The sequence below is a fragment of the Aotus nancymaae genome, unplaced genomic scaffold, assembly GCF_030222135.1.
Source record: "Aotus nancymaae isolate 86718 unplaced genomic scaffold, 86718_ANA_hifiasm-v0.15.2.pri h1tg000011l, whole genome shotgun sequence".
In the NCBI taxonomy this organism is placed as follows: domain Eukaryota; kingdom Metazoa; phylum Chordata; class Mammalia; order Primates; family Aotidae; genus Aotus; species Aotus nancymaae.
Genome location: NW_026988422.1, coordinates 34,359,079 through 34,377,619, shown reverse-complemented (window position 1 = coordinate 34,377,619; position 18,541 = coordinate 34,359,079). Strand labels below are relative to the sequence as shown.

At 43.3% G+C, this 18,541-nt stretch overlaps 1 protein-coding gene across 2 annotated transcripts in view; it reads left to right on the top strand.

Moving 5' to 3' along the window:
• Window positions 1-18,541, top strand: part of RYR3 (ryanodine receptor 3) — a 563,010-nt gene that overhangs the window by 421,056 nt on the left and 123,413 nt on the right. For both annotated transcript variants that reach the window (XM_064374821.1, XM_064374822.1), the window contains exons 49-58: window positions 1,661-1,751; window positions 3,899-4,039; window positions 5,322-5,485; window positions 7,864-7,942; window positions 11,549-11,638; window positions 13,323-13,469; window positions 13,676-13,738; window positions 15,186-15,261; window positions 15,370-15,493; window positions 18,144-18,259. In XM_064374821.1, the coding sequence (XP_064230891.1) occupies window positions 1,661-1,751; window positions 3,899-4,039; window positions 5,322-5,485; window positions 7,864-7,942; window positions 11,549-11,638; window positions 13,323-13,469; window positions 13,676-13,738; window positions 15,186-15,261; window positions 15,370-15,493; window positions 18,144-18,259 (1,091 nt within the window). The remainder of the gene's footprint in view (window positions 1-1,660; window positions 1,752-3,898; window positions 4,040-5,321; window positions 5,486-7,863; window positions 7,943-11,548; window positions 11,639-13,322; window positions 13,470-13,675; window positions 13,739-15,185; window positions 15,262-15,369; window positions 15,494-18,143; window positions 18,260-18,541) is intronic.

Genomic DNA, 18,541 nt, shown 5'->3' with positions numbered 1-18,541 from the left:
CAAACAAGGAGCCCTGCCTCCCAGCATGGGCCAATTCCTAATAACAAAGTCAGACTGGTGAGATGGATTTGAGCTGCAAATGCTTTTAAAGAATCGGACTTTGGAGAAATTCGATTTATTTATTTATTTGGAGACAGAGTTTTGCTCTTGTTGCCCAAGCTGGAGTGCAATGGCACAATCTCGGCTCACTGCAACTTCCGCCTTACAGGTTCAAGCGATTCTCCTGCCTCAGCCTCCCTAGTAGCTGGGACTACTGGCATGCAGCAGCTAATTTTTGTGTCCAGCTAATTTTTGTATTTTTAGTAGAAACAGCATTTAACTGTGTTAGCCAAGCTGGTCTCGAACTCCTGTCCTCAGGTGATCTGCCTGCCTCAGCCTTCCAAAGTGCCGGGATTGCAGGCATGAGCCACGGCACCAGGCTGAGAAATTAGAATTTTTCAATCAAACAAAAATTAGAGTTCACAGCCCTATTAAGGTACTTTTAGAGCTTTTCTTCTTGACCACTTGAGCTCTAGATGTAGTAGGCAAACATACTTAACTAGGTTTTTTCATCGTTTATTTTAATAAGTCAGGAATTTGTAGAATTACAGATTGATTGCATTCTTTGATGGTACTCAAGTTAGTGAATCTTAGGTGATAATTGCCAATAGGTGAACAATAATGTGAAACATTGAGTGATTTTTGCATTCTCATTATTAGATTCGGAGACAAGGCTACTTACTCGCTGTATATTTTCGCCCCAGGGCTTTTTATCATAAGGCCAGCTCCAGAAACAGTTGTGAAGCAGATGACTTTTGTTCTCCATCTGCACACATCCTTCTTATTGTAGATGCTCCCAGGATTTCTTCCCTGGCATTCTGACATTTACTCTGTAGCTACTTAGGCAATAGTGGAAAAAATTCAGGGATTCATGAGCTGAACTTACATATTATGTTTATGTGTGTACACCTTTCTCTGGAGAAAACCACAGGTTCCACTAGGTTTTTTTTTTTAAAGTTTGGCAATGTAAAAAAGCTAAATCAGTGTTGCTTACCTCTCCTTTCTCTACTCAAAATTTATTTGTGCCATGAACTCTGTAATTTGATAGATTATTCTTTAATTAGTTACTGGATTTGCCTATCAATGGAGTTGTTTTGAGAAGAAAACCTTACCCCAAACAAATGATTCCAGTAGTGAGAACTTCATGGACCAGATTGTAAGGCAGAGGGCTTTAAAGTTCTCTTCAAATCACACCAGTAGGTGGCCTCAGATTCCATCTGTGCAGCTGCTGCTCTCCAGTTTCTCCCTCTGCAGAGTTCAGCAGCCCTTAGAGACGACTATGAAATTAACTGCAACTTCTTTTCTGTTATATTCTTTGCACATAATCAGTGAATATATTTTGAGTACGTATAGATCCCAGAACATTTTGTCACATAACAATTAGAATTCCACCTTGGGTATCCCAATTCATTAGCACTCTTATTCTGAATTTTAACTGTATTCAGTTTTAAAGTGTTTTATCATCTCCTCTTGTTTATCTAAGATCTTGGGTATTAGGAGCCAGTCGTTTTGAGACTTGGCTGTAATATATGCTTCTTGTTGAGTGTTTCTTTCATTCCTCCTTAATTATTTCCCTTATTTTTTCATTCGATTTTTCTATGTTTCTGATTTCATGCTGCAGTCACTTGAGGCCTTCCATGTTACAGCAGCTCCTGCGACGCCTCGTTTTTGATGTGCCACAACTCAATGAATACTGCAAAATGCCTCTCAAGGTAAACATCACTGTTGTTACAGAAATACAGTCTATTGCACAGGAAACTTGCATTCTAATAATGTGATGTCTTCACAGTTTGGAGGTAAAATTACATGCTAAATGGATTTTACTCCCTTAAGTTGATGGTTAACTAACAAGATACATCCCAAAACCAAGTCTTTTCTTGAATGTCAAGGTTGAATAAAATTGCTCTAATTTTCTTTAACTGCTTTCCACTGACTACTTGATATTTAGCCGCAGTTAGTATGGGGACTTAGATTTTGTGCTTTCCCGCTATAATTAGGTTTTCAGAATGTGTTCCTCTCAAAAAAGCTTTGAAGTGCATGTGGTTTTTCATTAAATGGATTAAAATGTCCCTTTTCTATTCCATGCTGTTTTGTGCTTTTCTTCTTTGTAAGAAATCCTTTTAGGTTTTCCACTTTTTTTTTTTTTTTTTTTCAAATAATGAGATGGAGTCTTGCTCTCTCAATCAGGCTGAAGTGCAGTGGTGTGATCTTAGCTCACTGCAACCTCCACCTCCCAGGTTCAAGCAGTTCTCCTGCCTCAGCCTCCAGAGAAGCTGGGGCTACAGGAACACACCACCACACCCGGATAATTTTTGTTTTTTGTTTTTTGTTTTTTAGTAGAAACAAGGTTTCACCATGTTGGCCAGGCTGGTCTCAAACTCCTGAGCTCAAGTGATCCACCTGCCTCAGCCTCCCAAAGTGCTGAGATTACAGGTGCGAGCCACTGCACCTGACTGTCTTTCTTAATTAAAAAACCCACAGACCCCTCTCTTTTGCCAATAAAAAAAAGAACCAAAGACCCCTCTGTTTTTTAGTGAGACCTTGGTCTCACTCTTTTACCCACACTTGAGTGCGGTGGCACAGCCACAACTTACTGCAGCCTTGAGCTCCTGAGCTCAAGCAACCCTCCCTCCTCAGTTTCCCAAAGTGCTGGGATTACAGCAGGTGTGAACCACCATGGCTGGCCTTCCCTTTTTTTATTGTCTTGTTTCTGGTTTTCTCATAAATTACAAATATTTTCTCACTAGAGGCATCTGGACCTGATGGGAGGGTGCCCGCATCAGCCACCCACCCAAGCACACCATGTTTTTACCCTTTATCGCTGAGGCACTTGCCATATTCCTATATGCAAAAGTGTTAGCAGTGCCTAGCCACACCTGAAAATCCTACCTAATGCTTTTCACAGCACTTTTCCTTATAGTCCAAGCAAGTACTTCAGAAAGCATTCTACTGAGATACCCAGAATTCTTAGAGGCCTTTAGTTCAATCCCCTGTCTCCATACCAGGCAGAAAACAATTTATGTGTTATCAGAGATTCCACAGCCCTCCAAGGACTAATTCTCTCTAGCAACCCCATTTTTAATGTTAAAAAAAGTACTTCAACTGAAAACCATAGTGTGCACAGCTTAATTTGATATTGCTTCCTCTGAAAGGCTTTGCTACCAGCTGGATGCTGGCTTTGAAGAGACATTATTGATAACACTCAATAAGCTCACTTTTACCTCTCATATCAGTGGGATTTTTCTTAGAGAACGTGGATCACACCTGCTGGTATGGAAACATTACCGGTATACTTCCGCCCTCTACTGGCAAGATGTGAAACCGCTGTAAAATCAGCAGGCTGTGAGAAAGACAGTGTGGAGGGAGGAACCCCGGAAGCAGGGGCAAGAAAACAACGTGTAGTAATTGATGTAAAGAAAATCTTCACACCCACAACTTGCTGCCCGCCATCCTCTCCTCATATCGGCATTCCCCCAAGATCTTCCAGAATTACCAATAAAGGTCCCAGAAGAAATTCTTTCCAGCCCTGACTGGCTAGAACAGCAAACGGTGACTACTTTCAGAAGGTAGCACTTTCTTGTTCGAAGTAGAAACAGTTCTCCATTTTCTAGTAACTGCTAGGGGCACATTAGGAGGCACAAGAATTAATCAGGTGGATCAGCTCAGGCTCAAGCTCATTAGGCAGAGAGCAGACTGTTCCCAGCGGTGTTTGAAGGGCCGCTTTGTAGACAGCCCAGCTGTTTTGCATGTTTCATTCTCATGATCTCTGCTTACTATTTTATTCTCTCCTGCACGTTTTGATGCCCGTGGACTTTCTCTTCCCCACCCCGCTGGTGCCTTCCTCTTCTGAACTTCCCAGCTTCTGACGAATCACTATGAACAGTGCTGGAAGTATTACTGCCTGCCTTCAGGATGGGGGAGCTATGGGCTAGCTGTGGAAGAAGAGCTGCACCTAACAGAGAAGCTTTTCTGGGGGATTTTTGACTCTCTCTCCCATAAGGTAATGACAGTACTTTCTGAACAAAAAGAGAGGATCTCGGTGCCCAGCACCTACAGATAATAACAGCCATCATCTATTTAGCTCTCCATTTGCCAGGACCTGTGCTAAGTACTTCACAAGCATATTAAGCTAATCCTTACCCATCTCTCTGAAACGGAAACTTGCAAAATCCTTATTTTACAGGTGAAGAGAAGCCTCAGAGTAGTTGAATAAATTTTCACATTTACAAAGCTGTACATGGGAAAGTGACTACCAGGGTGAATTACACACATATTATCTGGTGTCAGTCTTGATGTCTTACCTCCCTATTCCTTTCCCCCACATTTGCTGCGGCTCCTGGCTGCCAGCCTTCACTAAGCTCGAGCCAGGAGGAAAGGTCCTGGCATCTGCTGTGATGGTGGGATAGGGGATTTCCAGAAGACCTGAAGCCATTCTGGAAGAGGTTCTTCGTAGTCACTCATTTGAGGAGGCGTCGAGTGAGAACTCAGAACCTCTGAACCCAGGCCTTACTGAACGGTGTGATTGACGTAGAGTTCTGACTTTGCTCCACTTCACCTAACCCAATTTGTGAAGTCACCAGCTTGAATGGTAGAAAATGAGTCATTCTGGTTTTCTTAGAGAAATCTAGAACAGGCATATAGCTTGTTCGCCTACACTTAGATTTTCTTTATCGGTGGATTTCTTTGGTCTAGTATAAGCAGATCAGACAGGATCGGGCGTGTTCAGGGTGGTGTGGCCATAGACCACAATGCTATTGAGCATAAGCAGTCAAAAGCTCTTCCCAACCCCATGCTGTTTGACTGAAATTCATTTCTGACTGGATTCAAGAGAGAATGATGGATATTGAGCGGCCTGCAGATGATGTCAACATATGACCCATATCAGCTACCACACAGCTATGCTCTGTCCAGTTGTAGGTTGGGTCTATTTCTATGACCATCCTTAGCAGACAAGTTGATAGTCATTTCTGGCCTAGTGAGAACCGCTTTAACCCTTAGGTAGTCTTGAAATTAACCATTTAGGAGATATTGATTTAAACCTGTTTAAGATTTTTCACCTTAAAGCAAATGGTGACTCGAGGGCTTTATAGAATTTTTTTTTTTAATCCTCCAAGAGTACCTTCATTTTCCAGAAAATATTTCTGGTGTTAAACATTTTTCATTTTGGGTAACCCAGATAAATGCCTGCATTTTATTTGTGCTTTCAACTGATTGGTGGATGGTTCTGTCTAAGGGCATGGTTCTGCTTTCTCTACTAACATGGCCTTGATCTTCCCTCACAGAAATATGACCCAGATCTTTTCCGAATGGCCCTGCCTTGTCTCAGTGCGATAGCTGGCGCCTTGCCACCAGATTATTTAGATACGAGAATCACAGCCACGCTGGAGAAACAGATCTCAGTGGATGCAGATGGCAACTTTGACCCAAAACCTATCAACACCATGAAGTAAGCCAGAATCATCTCTAAGCTGCTCCCATATTTTGTCTGGTAGCCAATGTTTTCTTCTAGATGGTAGCAAGAAATGTGAGCTTTACCTCTTTCCCTCCTGCCAACAGTGTTCATTATTTCTGTTGACATGACAAGTCTCATCAGGCACAAGATTTAATCCGTATCTATCTGTATTATTATATTCTGGGCTTTTGGTCAGGGAGGAAAGGGTTGGTTTACTTATTAAAAGAGATGGATGCTCCCACAAATAAATGTCTCCTGAGGCACTGAGAGAACTACTCTGACAAATTATGCAATTAATTTATTAATGAGCTTTTTGACAAAATCTTTGCTCTTAGTGAATTAGGCCCATATGGTTCTAATAGCATCATATATCACAATAGCTCCATAAATAACACTCAACTGAGTCCTGGCAAGGCTGGGGTGCAATGGCAGAACAGTGCAGGGTCCTCACTGGAAAAGCTGAACCTGCTCTTTGCCATGCCAAGGGATGCTGGAACTTTGGAATAGCCCTACCATTCCGCCTTTTAATTTCTGCCTGTAATTTTCCTGAATTTCTCAGCGGTGTTGACTAGGCCATGGAGGTGTGCTTATACCTTGGGCAAAATGTTGCTAAGTTTTGGTTTGTGGTAGTTCTGCCCAGTTATGAATATGTGCTATAGGGTATACAGTCAGCTCCAGGTGCATTTTAAATGAAGAGCTTCAACACTGCTTCACAGTGAGCAGGGAAATTAAGCCTGAGTCTATATGAGCCCCTTGGACCTGTCTTTTGTGGCAGTAGTTCTCAAATGAAAGCCTGAACCCTTCCCAGGGGGACTGTCTGCTTTGATGATGTGTAAAATTCGTGTTTGGGATAATTAAACATTCCACTGGACAGAGCCTTGAGCTGTGGGGATGGTGGGACAGAATTGAACCTTCTGTAAGTAAGAGGTAAGGAGCGTGGTAAACCATCAAGCTGGGGCCAAAGAAGGCAGGTGCTGACTTCAGAGAACTCTGCCTGTACGTGTGACAGTGCTAAAGAAAGACAAAGCAAATGGTGTAATAACTTGGATCGTTTTGAAAACATTATGAGAAAACATTATACTCTAGCAATTGTGTGTTAATTGCAAGTAGTTCTGTGTTATTTTGAGAGTTCTGATTTATTCAGATATACCCGTGACATCAATATAGTTCATTGATTAATGTGAGGAATGGAGACTAACCCTGACTTACTTAAGGAGAAAAGCACCTTATTGCAAGAATACGGGTAATTACCAAAACCTAGTGAAAGGCTAACCTGGCCTCAGCACACGTAGTCACCAGGGAACGACTGGAATCAGGCACAGTGAGCAAATGGACAATCTTCAAGTGTTTCCATTGGGTGAATCACCTTGAAGAATTTACTGCCCGTGGCCATGCGCAGTGGCTCATGCCTGTAATCCCAACACTTTGGGAGGCTGAGGTGGATAGATCACCTGAGGTCGGGAGTTCGAGACCAGCCTCACCAAAATGGAGAAACCCCATCTCTACCAAAAATACAAAAAAAAATTAGCCAGGCATGGTGGTGCATGCCTGTAATCCCAGCTACTTGGGAGGCTGAGGCAGGAGAATCGCTTGAACCTGGGAGGCGGAGGTTGCAGTGAGCCAAGATCACGCCATTGTACTCCAGCCTGGGCAACAAGAGCGAAACTCCTTTTCAAAAACAAAAACAAACAAACAAAAAGCATTTACTGCCCTTCTTTCACCCAGCTACTCAAGACTTAAATTCCACAGAGAGTAAGTCTGATTTGCCTAGTCACGTGCCCATCTTTGGTGACAGTTCGCGTAACACTGCGTGCAATATAGGAAGACCGTGCAGTGCAAAGGGGGAATGGAGATTCCGATACCAACAGAAGGGACAAGAGCTGTTTTCTCGGAAAATAAAAAGAGCAGTTATCTACCGTACTTCCAAAATTCTAGTATTTTACCACGAGCCACTGAGCCCAAAAAAGTAGAAAACCACTATTTCATAACATACGGCTCTCTGGCTACCCATTTCTACCATTTCCAGATGGCAGCCAGAGTATGACAGGTCATTTACCTTGGTTGTTCTGTCTAACCAAGATGGGTCTGGCCCAGGAACCAGGAGAACCCAGAGCAGATGGCAGCAGGCCTGCCCAGCCAAGGATCCCGCAGAGATGTTCCGTGGTTAGACTTTGGTGTGTCTGTGACCTGACCTTGGCTGTGCCACTCCTACTCAGGAATGTCACTGTGCCTGCAGTCCAGCTGTAGCTTCGGGGTTAGCTGACTGATCAAATCCAACCCTGACAGCTGATTGATTGGTAGTCTGACCATCTTTTTCTGTATCTGGCTAAAGTGCTTAGGGAGATTGTAAATTTTTTTTCCTCATTTCACAGTTTTTCCTTGCCTGAAAAATTGGAATACATCGTCACCAAGTATGCTGAGCATTCACATGATAAATGGGCCTGTGACAAGGTAGGGATTATCATTCCAACTGACAATCATCAGGAAGGAAAAACAGCCCAAGAACATTAAAGAACTCAATCCTGGAAATCTGGCTGATTTGTCTAAGTGACAGACTTACCATGCCAAGAGCATTTATTATTTCTGAGCAGCGATTTCCCAGGGTTGGTGGATGTCAGAGAAATAGGTGACAGTGGCTGCTGGTGTTGCTTTTGTATTTCTCAAGAAAATGATCAATTCTGAAAGTGTTAACTTCTTTCTTAACATTTACTTACTGGAGTTTGTGCCCAAACACAGGCTCGTATGTGTTTGACGTAAATGCATCATGGGGACAGGGAGGCTTCTGTTTAATTTTTGTCTTTGAATGCAGATTGAGGGGAAAAAATGAAATTGAAAGCCTAACCCTTGCATTTTTCTAGAAGGCTGGATTTTATTCTTGGGAAGGCACTCAGTCATTTTCTTATGGTAGGCAGTGGTAGAATTCTCAGACACTCCCTTATTAATAACGCTCTCCATCTGGTGTTGAAAATTCCTCACCACATGAGGTCAGACTGTTTAATAAGTTTAACTGCTATATCAGCCCTTTAACACTGGCAGGCAAAGTGGGAAGACTGTGCCAAAGTTATCCAGGATGCCTGTGGGTAGTCAGTTAAGGATTGGGGCCATTTCTCACCTGCAGCCTACAGTGTGTAACAGTGGACCCATGTCCACCACAAAGTCGCAGAAAACCACCTCCGTGCAATGTGCCCTCAGAGAGGGAACACCTTGAACCATCAGCTCAGCCTCTGTGTGGATGTAGGCTCAGCTCATCCTTCCATGAGTCTCCTGGGGACTGTTGATAGTAGCTATCATTGTAACTGTAGAACGGGCTAATACCTCATGATTCTAAAACAAGAGTTGGCAAATCTGTTCTGTAAAGGGCTGCATGATCAGCATTAAAGGCTTTGAGGGCCAGACCATCTCCATTGCAACAACTCTTCTCAGCTGTTGTAGCCATAGACAGGGCATAAACAAAAGTGGGTGCCTGTGTTCCAACAAGATTTTCTTAATTCAGAAAAGGTGGTCAGCTAGATTTGACTCAGGGGACGTAGCCAGCGGGCCCTTGCTCTAGAGCATCTGCGCATTTTCTAAGAATTCTGCCTATGGCCACTTGGCCAGCCTGTGAAGTAGGGAGAAGACTCACCTCCAGGAGTCCATAGTATTAGCCAATCCATCACTCAACCATGTGGATTTTGACTCCTGAGTATCTCTTGAATCTGTATATTTGTCTCTGTTCTTATGCCATGACTTCAGTCCAAGCTGCCATCATCTTTCACCCAGACGACTGGGACATGGTCCTTACAGGTCTTCCCAAGTGCATTTGCTCCACTCTGTTCTTCATACTGCAAGGAAGTCAGAGTTTCAATACACAAATGGACTCATACATATTCTACCACTGCTCCTCCTACCCAGCCCCTTCTCCTTATTAAAATCCTTTAACAGTTGGTAACTATTCTGAAGATAATGGTCAAGATCTTTGGTGTGGCCTGTTAGGCACTGCCTGTTCTGACCTCTGCTACCATCTCTAGCCTCATCTCCTCCTCTGCCCTCTGCCCTCCAGCCACCTCCCTTTATTTTAGAGCCCCTCTCTGTCACATATACACTACACGTGCCAGAAACCCTCCTCTGAGCCGGCCAGATACCCACCTGTGCTCATACACTTGCTAACAGTGTTCACCAACTCATCCTGCAAATATTACCCCAAGCATGAATCCCTAGGATGGCATTTTTCCAGATTTCTCAGCTATGGGCCCTCTTAGCACGTTATTCTTCTCTTTCATAGTACTTTTGTAGCACACTTACGTATTTATAACAGTTACACATCTATACGTTTATTCTAATTATCAATTTTACATTTACTAGTATGTTTATTTGATTGACATCTCTTTCTGCCACTAGACTGTAAGCTTTACGAGAGCATAGATACATGCCTGCTTACCAGTGCCAGGCAGCACTGATTATCTTACAAGAAAAAGAGGATTTTCCTTGCCCTCAAAAGCCTCATAATCTTGTGGGAGAAACAAAATGAACCAGCCATTCTGGGGCAAGTTATTCAAGGCTATGATGGGCATGAGCACAGGATTAGAGCACTTAGGAGTCCCTAATTCAGTATTCAGGGTCCAGGGACACTTCCCAGAGTTGGTGACATCTACAGTATGTGCTAAAGGATGAGTGGGAGCCGTTTGTCACAAGGAGGTAAGTGCACTGCAGGCCTTGGGAACAGCAGGTGCAGACCCAGGGAGGCAAGAGACAGTTTGGCTTTAGGGAACCATGCTTCAGTATAGCTAGAACGTGGAGTAGGATGGGGACAGAGGGTGAGAAATGAGTCTGGAGAAGTCAACATAATCACCTTTCTAGGTTTCCAGGTTATGTGAAAGCATTTGGGTTTTACCAGGATGGCAGCTGACAGAAACATTTGAAGGCAGTAGAGTACATACAAATGACTGATTTTTTAATATCCCCTGATAATAGTGTAAAAAATGAATCCATGGAGAGGCAGTAAGACTGGAAGCTGGGAGGCTACTTAGGAAGCTGTTGCAGTAACCCCAGTGCGAGCTGATGGTGGCCTGAGCTAACATACTAGCAGGGAAGTGGGTGAGAGAGAGAGAGACAGACAAATGATGGGAGGGGTGCAGGGCAATGGTATCAGGGAGGACTCTCATGTCATTGGCTTGGAAAGTGAGTGTAAACCAGGGCTGTTCACTAAGAACCAAGGGACCCAAGAGGAGGAGACATTGAGAGAAGTAATTTGAGGGGGGCCTGTGGAACATCCAAGCAAAGCTTAAATAGGTTTGAAACAGGAGGGAACTCTGCGCTGGAAGCACTGATTTGATATTAGTCACTTCTCAGTGATAACTGAAACCATGGGCCTAAATTAGATCACGTAGGGAGTATATGTCTCTTCAGAAGGGACAGAAGCTTAGGAAATACACTCATTTAACAAATGGACAGACGCAGAGATTGAGAAAGAGCAGCCAGGAGTCTTTGGGATGTGGAGTTATGGAAATCAGGGGCTCTTATTTGTCTCTGTATCTGCCCTGCCTAAGACAGAGTCTGGCATGTACCATAGAAGACATTTACCCAATATTTGTTGAATAACTCTCAAAGTTCTTAAACTTCTGTGACTCTAGGAAGCACGCATCACTACAGTTTTGCTCTGGCACTGGCAGGCAAGAGGTGCAAGCCAAACAGGCCCCTCCAGGCAGTGGCAGTAGGTCCACCCTTCCCAGGCCTTGCAGCTCTGGCTTCTGTTCTTCCTGCGAGGGAGATACACTGACCTGAGAAGCACCGTTCCCAAGGCCTTTTGAAACATCCTGTTTTAAGTGGGCCTGAAACACAAGCGAGAAAGTGGAGAGGACAGCAGTTGAAACAAGAAGGAATAAAAGAGCAGAGTTCAAGATTCAGGAGGCAGAGAGCCTGATGGCCTGAAAGGATCAATTAGACATTTTTGAGGGGAATTTCCAAGGCTTGTCACTATCCATTATCCCACTTGCTCAATGAAAATAGAAGCAGGGATTTGGGTCACATAGCAGGGTTCTTTGCGTGCCAAGGATATTTGAACTGAGAACATTTCTACAGAGTCAGAATGGATGGAAATATGGGATTTCCCTGGATGAAAATGTGAAGACCCACCCACTGATAAGGCCCTTCAAGACATTAACGGAGAAGGTAAGACACAGGCCTCTGGTAACTCTGTGTGGCCATTCTGTTTCCTTCCTTGAGTAATTTTATCAGGAGCTCAGAGGAGTTCAGGGCACAGTCACTCTCCAGTCCCTAAAACATCTTCTAGGACTCGGTAAACTATTCACAAGTCTGCTAGTGGGCAGCTGCCTCAGGACGGGTTTCCAAGAGCTCAGCCTCACTTTCTGTTCTTTGGCTTGCAGAGGCCATTGGTGAAAGAAGCGTTGTTCAGCACTTACAGGCTGGACCAAAATGCATTTATAGTTCTCCTGCAACTGAACTGAACCAGGAAGGGGTCTGGTTAGGGCAGGGCAGGGAAAAGGCACAGTGAATTGCTGGAGAAAATTCAGACAAGGCTGGGCGCAGTGGTTCACACCTGCAATCCCAGCACTTTGGAAGGCCGAGGTGGGAAGATCATGATGTCAAGAGATCGAGACCATTCTTGCCAACATGGAGAAACCCCGTCTCTACTAAAAATACAAAACTTAACTGGGCATGGTGGTGCATGCCTATAGTCAGCTACTCGGGAAGCTGAGGCGAGAGAATAGTTTGAACCTAGGAGGCAGAGGTTGTAGTATAGTGAGTCAAGATGGCGCTACTGCACTCTAGCCTGGTGACAGAGTGTGGCTCCATCTCAAATTTTTTTGTCTGAAAAAAATTCAGACAAAAATAATTTCTTTTTTCTTTCTTTCTGTGTTTTTTTGTTTTTTGTTTTTTGTTTTTTGTGTTTTTTTTTTTTTTTTTTGAGGCAGGATCTCGCTCTGTAACCCAGGCTGGGAGTGTAGTGGTGTGATCTTGGCTCACTGCAACCTCCACCTTCAGGGATTAAGTGATCCTCCCGCCTCAGCCTGCCAAGTAGCTGGAACTAGAGGTGTGTACCACCACACCCAGCTAATCTTTTTAATTTTTTCAACAGAGACAGGGTTTCACCATGTTGGCCAGGCTGTTCTTGAACTCCTGACCTCAAGCAGTACTCCCACCTCAGCCTCCCAAAGTCCTGGGATTACAGGTTTGAACCACCATGCCCAGCAAAATATGATTTCTAATAAATGGAAGATACAGGTAATAGAGAAGAGAATCCTCAAGAAAACATAGTTAAAAGAACACGTCTCTTGCCTTAAAAAAATATAACATATTTGGTTTAACTCAACTCTGAATTCTTATCTTGTAATCTGTAAGATTCTTTGTAAGCTTTAAGCTAGTGTCACATGTAAAGAATGGCGTATGTATCCGTGTGTTTATACTGACTACCTGTGAAATTGTACATAGACCAAAAGAGAATTCTAAATCTAAGAAATTCTCTTTCCCAAGCTCACAAGAAAGCTTTATGCAGTTGCATTTCGACAGTGTCTCATCATCAACAACTACTAGAGCGTGAGGAGTCACTCTCCTGTTCCTGTTCTTCTTTATCTAGGGAATGTAGATAATGTCATTAATAATGTCTGGCACGTTTCCTCCCAGGCAGGAGAAACTGTAAGGTCTTACACCTACAAACACCAGAAAGACTGTGCTTAGGGTAAGATGCCGCAAAGGATCTTCTGACCTTGTGAGAGAAGGCTGGTGCTAACTAGCACCCCCACCCACAGCGGGATCCACCTTCCATGTGGAGATGGGCCCGGGAGAATGCTGGGGTGTGTTCTGCAATGTGCCTCTGCTCATAATTGTCTTCTAGGAGAAGGAAATTTATCGCTGGCCTGCCCGAGAGTCCCTGAAAACCATGCTGGCTGTGGGCTGGACTGTGGAGAGGACCAAAGAGGGAGAAGCTTTGGTTCAACAGCGGGAAAATGAGAAGCTTCGAAGTGTGTCCCAGACCAACCAGGTAGGACACCACACCTAGAGGCCCATTCTGGGCCGATGGAACCCCTGGAGGATCGGGGAATGTTCTGCCTGGGGCATCATAGGTAGGACCGTCTGAGATGAACCCTGGGGATTTTTCAGGACACATCTTTGACAGCTGAAGTTGGGGATGCTGATAAGAACAAGGAAAATAATGACAACCCAGTGACTCTGCCTTTGCTTTCCTAGGGCAACAGCTACAGCCCTGCTCCCCTCGACCTCTCAAATGTTGTGCTCTCCAGAGAGCTCCAGGTCAGTGCTGATACTTTCAGAACAGCTTGACTTGCTTTCAAGGGCAGGACGTATTACCTTCCAAAGACTTAAAGGGGAAAAAAGGGAAAGAATGCTTAGAACATACCACACTAAAATGTGAAAACTGAAGATGGTCACATTGTGCAGAGGCCACAGGAGAAGTCTCAGCAGAGTGAACCAGTCATCCAATAAGGAGAGGCTTTGCACTTCTTCCAAGGACATCATGACGGGTACTGACTCAATGTGAAGAGCCACCAGCACATTAGAGTCATTCCTCAGTATCCATGGGGGCTTCGCCCTAGGACCTCCCACAGATACCAAAACCCACGAACGCTCAAGTCCCTGATACAAAATGGCATAGTATTTACCTATAACCAACCTACACACATCCTCCCGAATACTTTAAATCATCTCTGGATTGTTTATAATGCCTAATTCAATGTAAATTCTATATAAATAGTTGTACTATATTTTTTAGAGAATAATGACAAGAAAAAAGTCTGTACATGTTCAGTACAGACACATTTTTTTCCAAATATATTCAATCTGCAATTGGTTGACTCTGCAGAATTCATGATTAAGGAAGGCTGACTGTACTGTATCAAAACCCCAAATAAGTAAAACAGCTAGGACAAAATCTGTGAAACTTAGCCCCACAATGGAGGTGCTTGCTGGTCATTGTAAGGCCCCCAAAGCATGAGGACAGCCCGCATGTCCCATGGTGGGTTTGCTGGAGCTCCCTGTGATGGTGCAGGCAGGCACTCATTGCAGGATGTAGGGATGTGAGAGCAAGAGTTTGAAACTGAAAGCCCTAAGCTGCTGCTTCCCATTCCTCCCTCCTGTATACACTGGTGGCTGTGGCCTGCCCTAGCCTGGGGCACTCACCCCTCTGGAAGTCCATCATAACAGCCCCTTGGACCTTAGAGAAAGTTTCTTTCCAGAGTACATCCTTCATTCTAAGTCACTGTTGTACAAGCCATACAAAAATGGATTCTACTAGAGAAATCTTACTTTCAGCACTTTTCTTTAAGATGTGATAATTTTTAGTTTGTGAAGCTACAGGCTTTCACGGATTCTAGACTTTTCTTGGCCCGCACTCCCAACTCGCCATCTGAGGTCAGGAGTATAATACCAAGCTGCTGTGAAAAATGACGTGCTGCCAGCATGCAGGTTCAAGAGGAAATGGATGTTCTGATAAATGCATCAAACTGCCAGGATAATCAGTTACAAGAGAAGGACAGAGTTAGAAATTGTTTTCTGTGTGTATGGGAAGATATAAAACTAATGAGGTGCGTAAGCACAGACTAATTGATGATGGGAGGCCCTTGGCCATGTGCTGTTGGTATTCAGTGGTGTGCTGTTCCCGAGGCTGCCTGAAATAGCCCGGCAGATATGAAGCCAGCTAGCTTGCTTCCTCTTTGACTTGGCTTTTCTTGGTGGGACACAGGGAATGGTGGAGGTCGTGGCTGAGAACTATCACAATATCTGGGCCAAGAAGAAGAAGCTGGAGCTGGAGAGCAAAGGTAAGCGAGATTCACAACATCCCCTAAAGAAGCTGAACTGGGGCAGGTATGTTCTCCCAGAAGTACAAAGGAAGAGCCAAATGCCGTCTCTCACCTTACTGATCCCAGGTGGTGGTAGTCACCCTCTTTTGGTACCATATGACACCTTGACTGCCAAGGAAAAGTTCAAGGACCGGGAGAAGGCACAGGACCTGTTTAAGTTCCTTCAAGTGAATGGCGTCATAGTTTCCAGGTAAGTCTCCTTCCATGTGATGTTAGTGGGGCAGGGCTGTGGGTGTGACCTCTGTCTCCCTCGGTATTTAATTACCTGCCTACAGAACCCATCCAAGTAAGGAGAACCATCTTTTAAAATGAGAACATTTTTGTTTTGGAGCATGAACTCCTCTTTTTTTGACATAAGCATAAATGTTAGGTATTAATTTTTAAAGATCAGCGACAACAGAGAATCATTGCAAGTTATACCTCAAACATTTCATTGTAACTTAAAATATATAAACATGCATCCATTCACAGATCTTGTACTATGGACCAAGGCCCTTTCTTTGTGTATTCTGTTTATTGGATTTATAAACCACATCCGTAATACAACCTCAAAGCTTTGGAATTTGGGCTTCTTTAGAGAACGGTGATTAATTTGCAGCACACGAAAACAGTGTGCGTGCAGTACCCTAGATATTTTTTAAATTTCTTCTCTTAGCTTCAACAGTTGTCTCACCCATACCTAATTCAAAAATTACATATTTGGAAGCTTGCACTTGCAGGTCTTCACAAAATATGCATCTTAGTTTTCATAAAATCAGCAGTTCTCTTCATACTTTTATTGTTTTATATGATATTTTGTTAAATTACATAGTAATAATAGCAAGCATAACTGACATAAACAGTCTTGGAATAAAGGGAATTGATTCTTATAAAGACAAAACTCCACTGGAGGGATTGAATGCATCATGATGTCCTAAGATGTTTTATCTCAAACGTAAGTCAGAATCATCTAGATGAGTGTTTTATATAGGATGGCATTGGCTGCTTAAGTCTTAAAAGCAGGCTCTGTTTTCTCCCTGGTCAAATGGTGCTGGTGGGCTGTGCTACGTAGGCTCATGCTTGCTGAGTTCTTTGTCAAATGAAAGCCAGTGTTTTTATTCCGATATAGCCATACTTCCTAAAAGAAACATTTGCTGAGCAAGCTGCTGTTTCTTCTAGTTTCCTGTAGAATTTTTGCCATTGAATGGCAAAAATAGAAATAAAAATCTATACAAACATTTCTCTCATATGTCGTTGAATGGCAAAAATAAAAATCTATACAAACATTTCTATTGTATCTCATATGAAAAAAATAACAAGATTTATTTGCCATGTTGTCGAGCAGGAAAGGTCAGTCAGTAGGAGATAACCTCCGGGGAAGCATTTGAGAAAGACTCCCGTCGTCATTTTAATCCTGTTCTTAACACCAGGATGAATCTGTGGTGTGATCTGCTGATAAATAACTTGCTCACAGAAAAGAAAAATTCCTCTTTACTGTAATGATAAAGGAAGTCAAGGAAATAGAAAATCAAGAAGAAAGATAATGAATTCAGCAAACATATCTGAAGGAGTTGCCTACCATGTGCCAGACCCTGTGGTAGGAATTTGGATGCACAGATTATCAAGCAAGTTCCTGTAGCCAAGGAGAAATCCTAGCTTCCCCCTACTCCTGCTCAGACCCATTCTGTCTTCAGCTTCCCCATCACTCAATGGCAAGCCATTCTTCCACTTGCTCAAGCCAAAAACCTTGACTCCTCTCTTTCTCCCAATCCACATACAATCCTTCAGGAAATCCTAGTAGTTTTACCTTTAAAATATACCTAGAGGCTGGGCACAGTGGCTGATGCCTGTGATCCCAGCACTTTGGGAGGCTGAGGCAGATAATTGCTTGAACCCGGGAGGCAGAGGTTGCAGTGAGCCAGCGTGGTGCCGCTGTACTCCAGCCTGGGCAACAGAGCAAGACTGTGCCTCAAAAAAATAAACCGAGAATTTGATCACTTCCCACCCACTTCATGCTACCCTCATCCTCCTGCCTGTGCTCCGTGTTTCTACACTTGCCTCACCGCCACAGTCAATTTTAAACACAGCAACCAGAGTGATCCTATTATGATGCAAGTCATATCATGTCACTTCTCTATTCAAAACTTCTAATAGCTTCCCTTCTCACTCAGAGCAAAAGCAAAATTCTAAAGATGGCCTGTAGGGACATACATGATTGTCCCCACTTCCTACCCCACACCCCTCTAACCTTCAACTCAACATGCATGCTCTTGCCTCAAGACCTTCGCACAGTCTTTTCTCACACCTTAAGAGCTCTTTCCCCAGATGTCCATATGGCTTACTTCCTCATCTCCTTCAAGCCTTTATTGCAATGTCAGTCTCCCAGCGAGACCAACCCTGACTACCCTGTTTAACCCTACAGTCTGCAAACCCTCCTTCCCCCAGGTCTGAGCCTTTTCATTCTGCTTTAACTTTTCTTTTATTCATAAAATATATTAATGTCTAGGATTCCAGCTGATTTGTATTTGGTTTCTGTCTGTTTACAGCTAGCATGTAAATTCTTTCCATAAGAGCGGAGATTTTTGCTTTCCCCTCTGACATCCCCAGATCAATATTCATTGTATGAATGATAAAGCTCTTTCTGAAAAATCCTTTTAGAAATGATTATAACACAGGTATTGTGTGCTCACACAGGCAGGTTCCAGGTGAGAGGAGAAATTAGTCAAATGATGAATCATGTCACTATGCCAGAATAACCACTAACATTTGGAAATTAAATTTGACACTGTTAGGACTGGTGGTGTACCTGAGTGACATGGTTGTCTTTGTTACTTTCTGGGGTCTGTCCATTTCCAACGTAGGGGTATGAAAGATATGGAGCTGGACGCTTCCTCCATGGAAAAGAGGTTTGCCTATAAGTTCTTGAAGAAGATCCTGAAATATGTTGATTCCGCTCAAGAATTTATTGCTCATTTAGGTAAGTATCATCATGAAATATCCCAAAAGAATTCAATATTCTTTTATCAAGAAATAATCCTTTCAGGCTGTAACTTTCTATGATTCATTTAGATACATGATTTTGGGGGAAAACAGTGGCTGAGATTTTTTTCCTAGTGGACATGATTGAATTTTTTGTCATTTTTTTTCACACAACTTATCCTATTTTAACTTTCCCATTGTCTTGCTTTATGACTATGGATATGTGACTCAACCTCTCTGAGGCTGCTTGCTTGCTTCCTTTTTTTTTTTTGAAATGAAG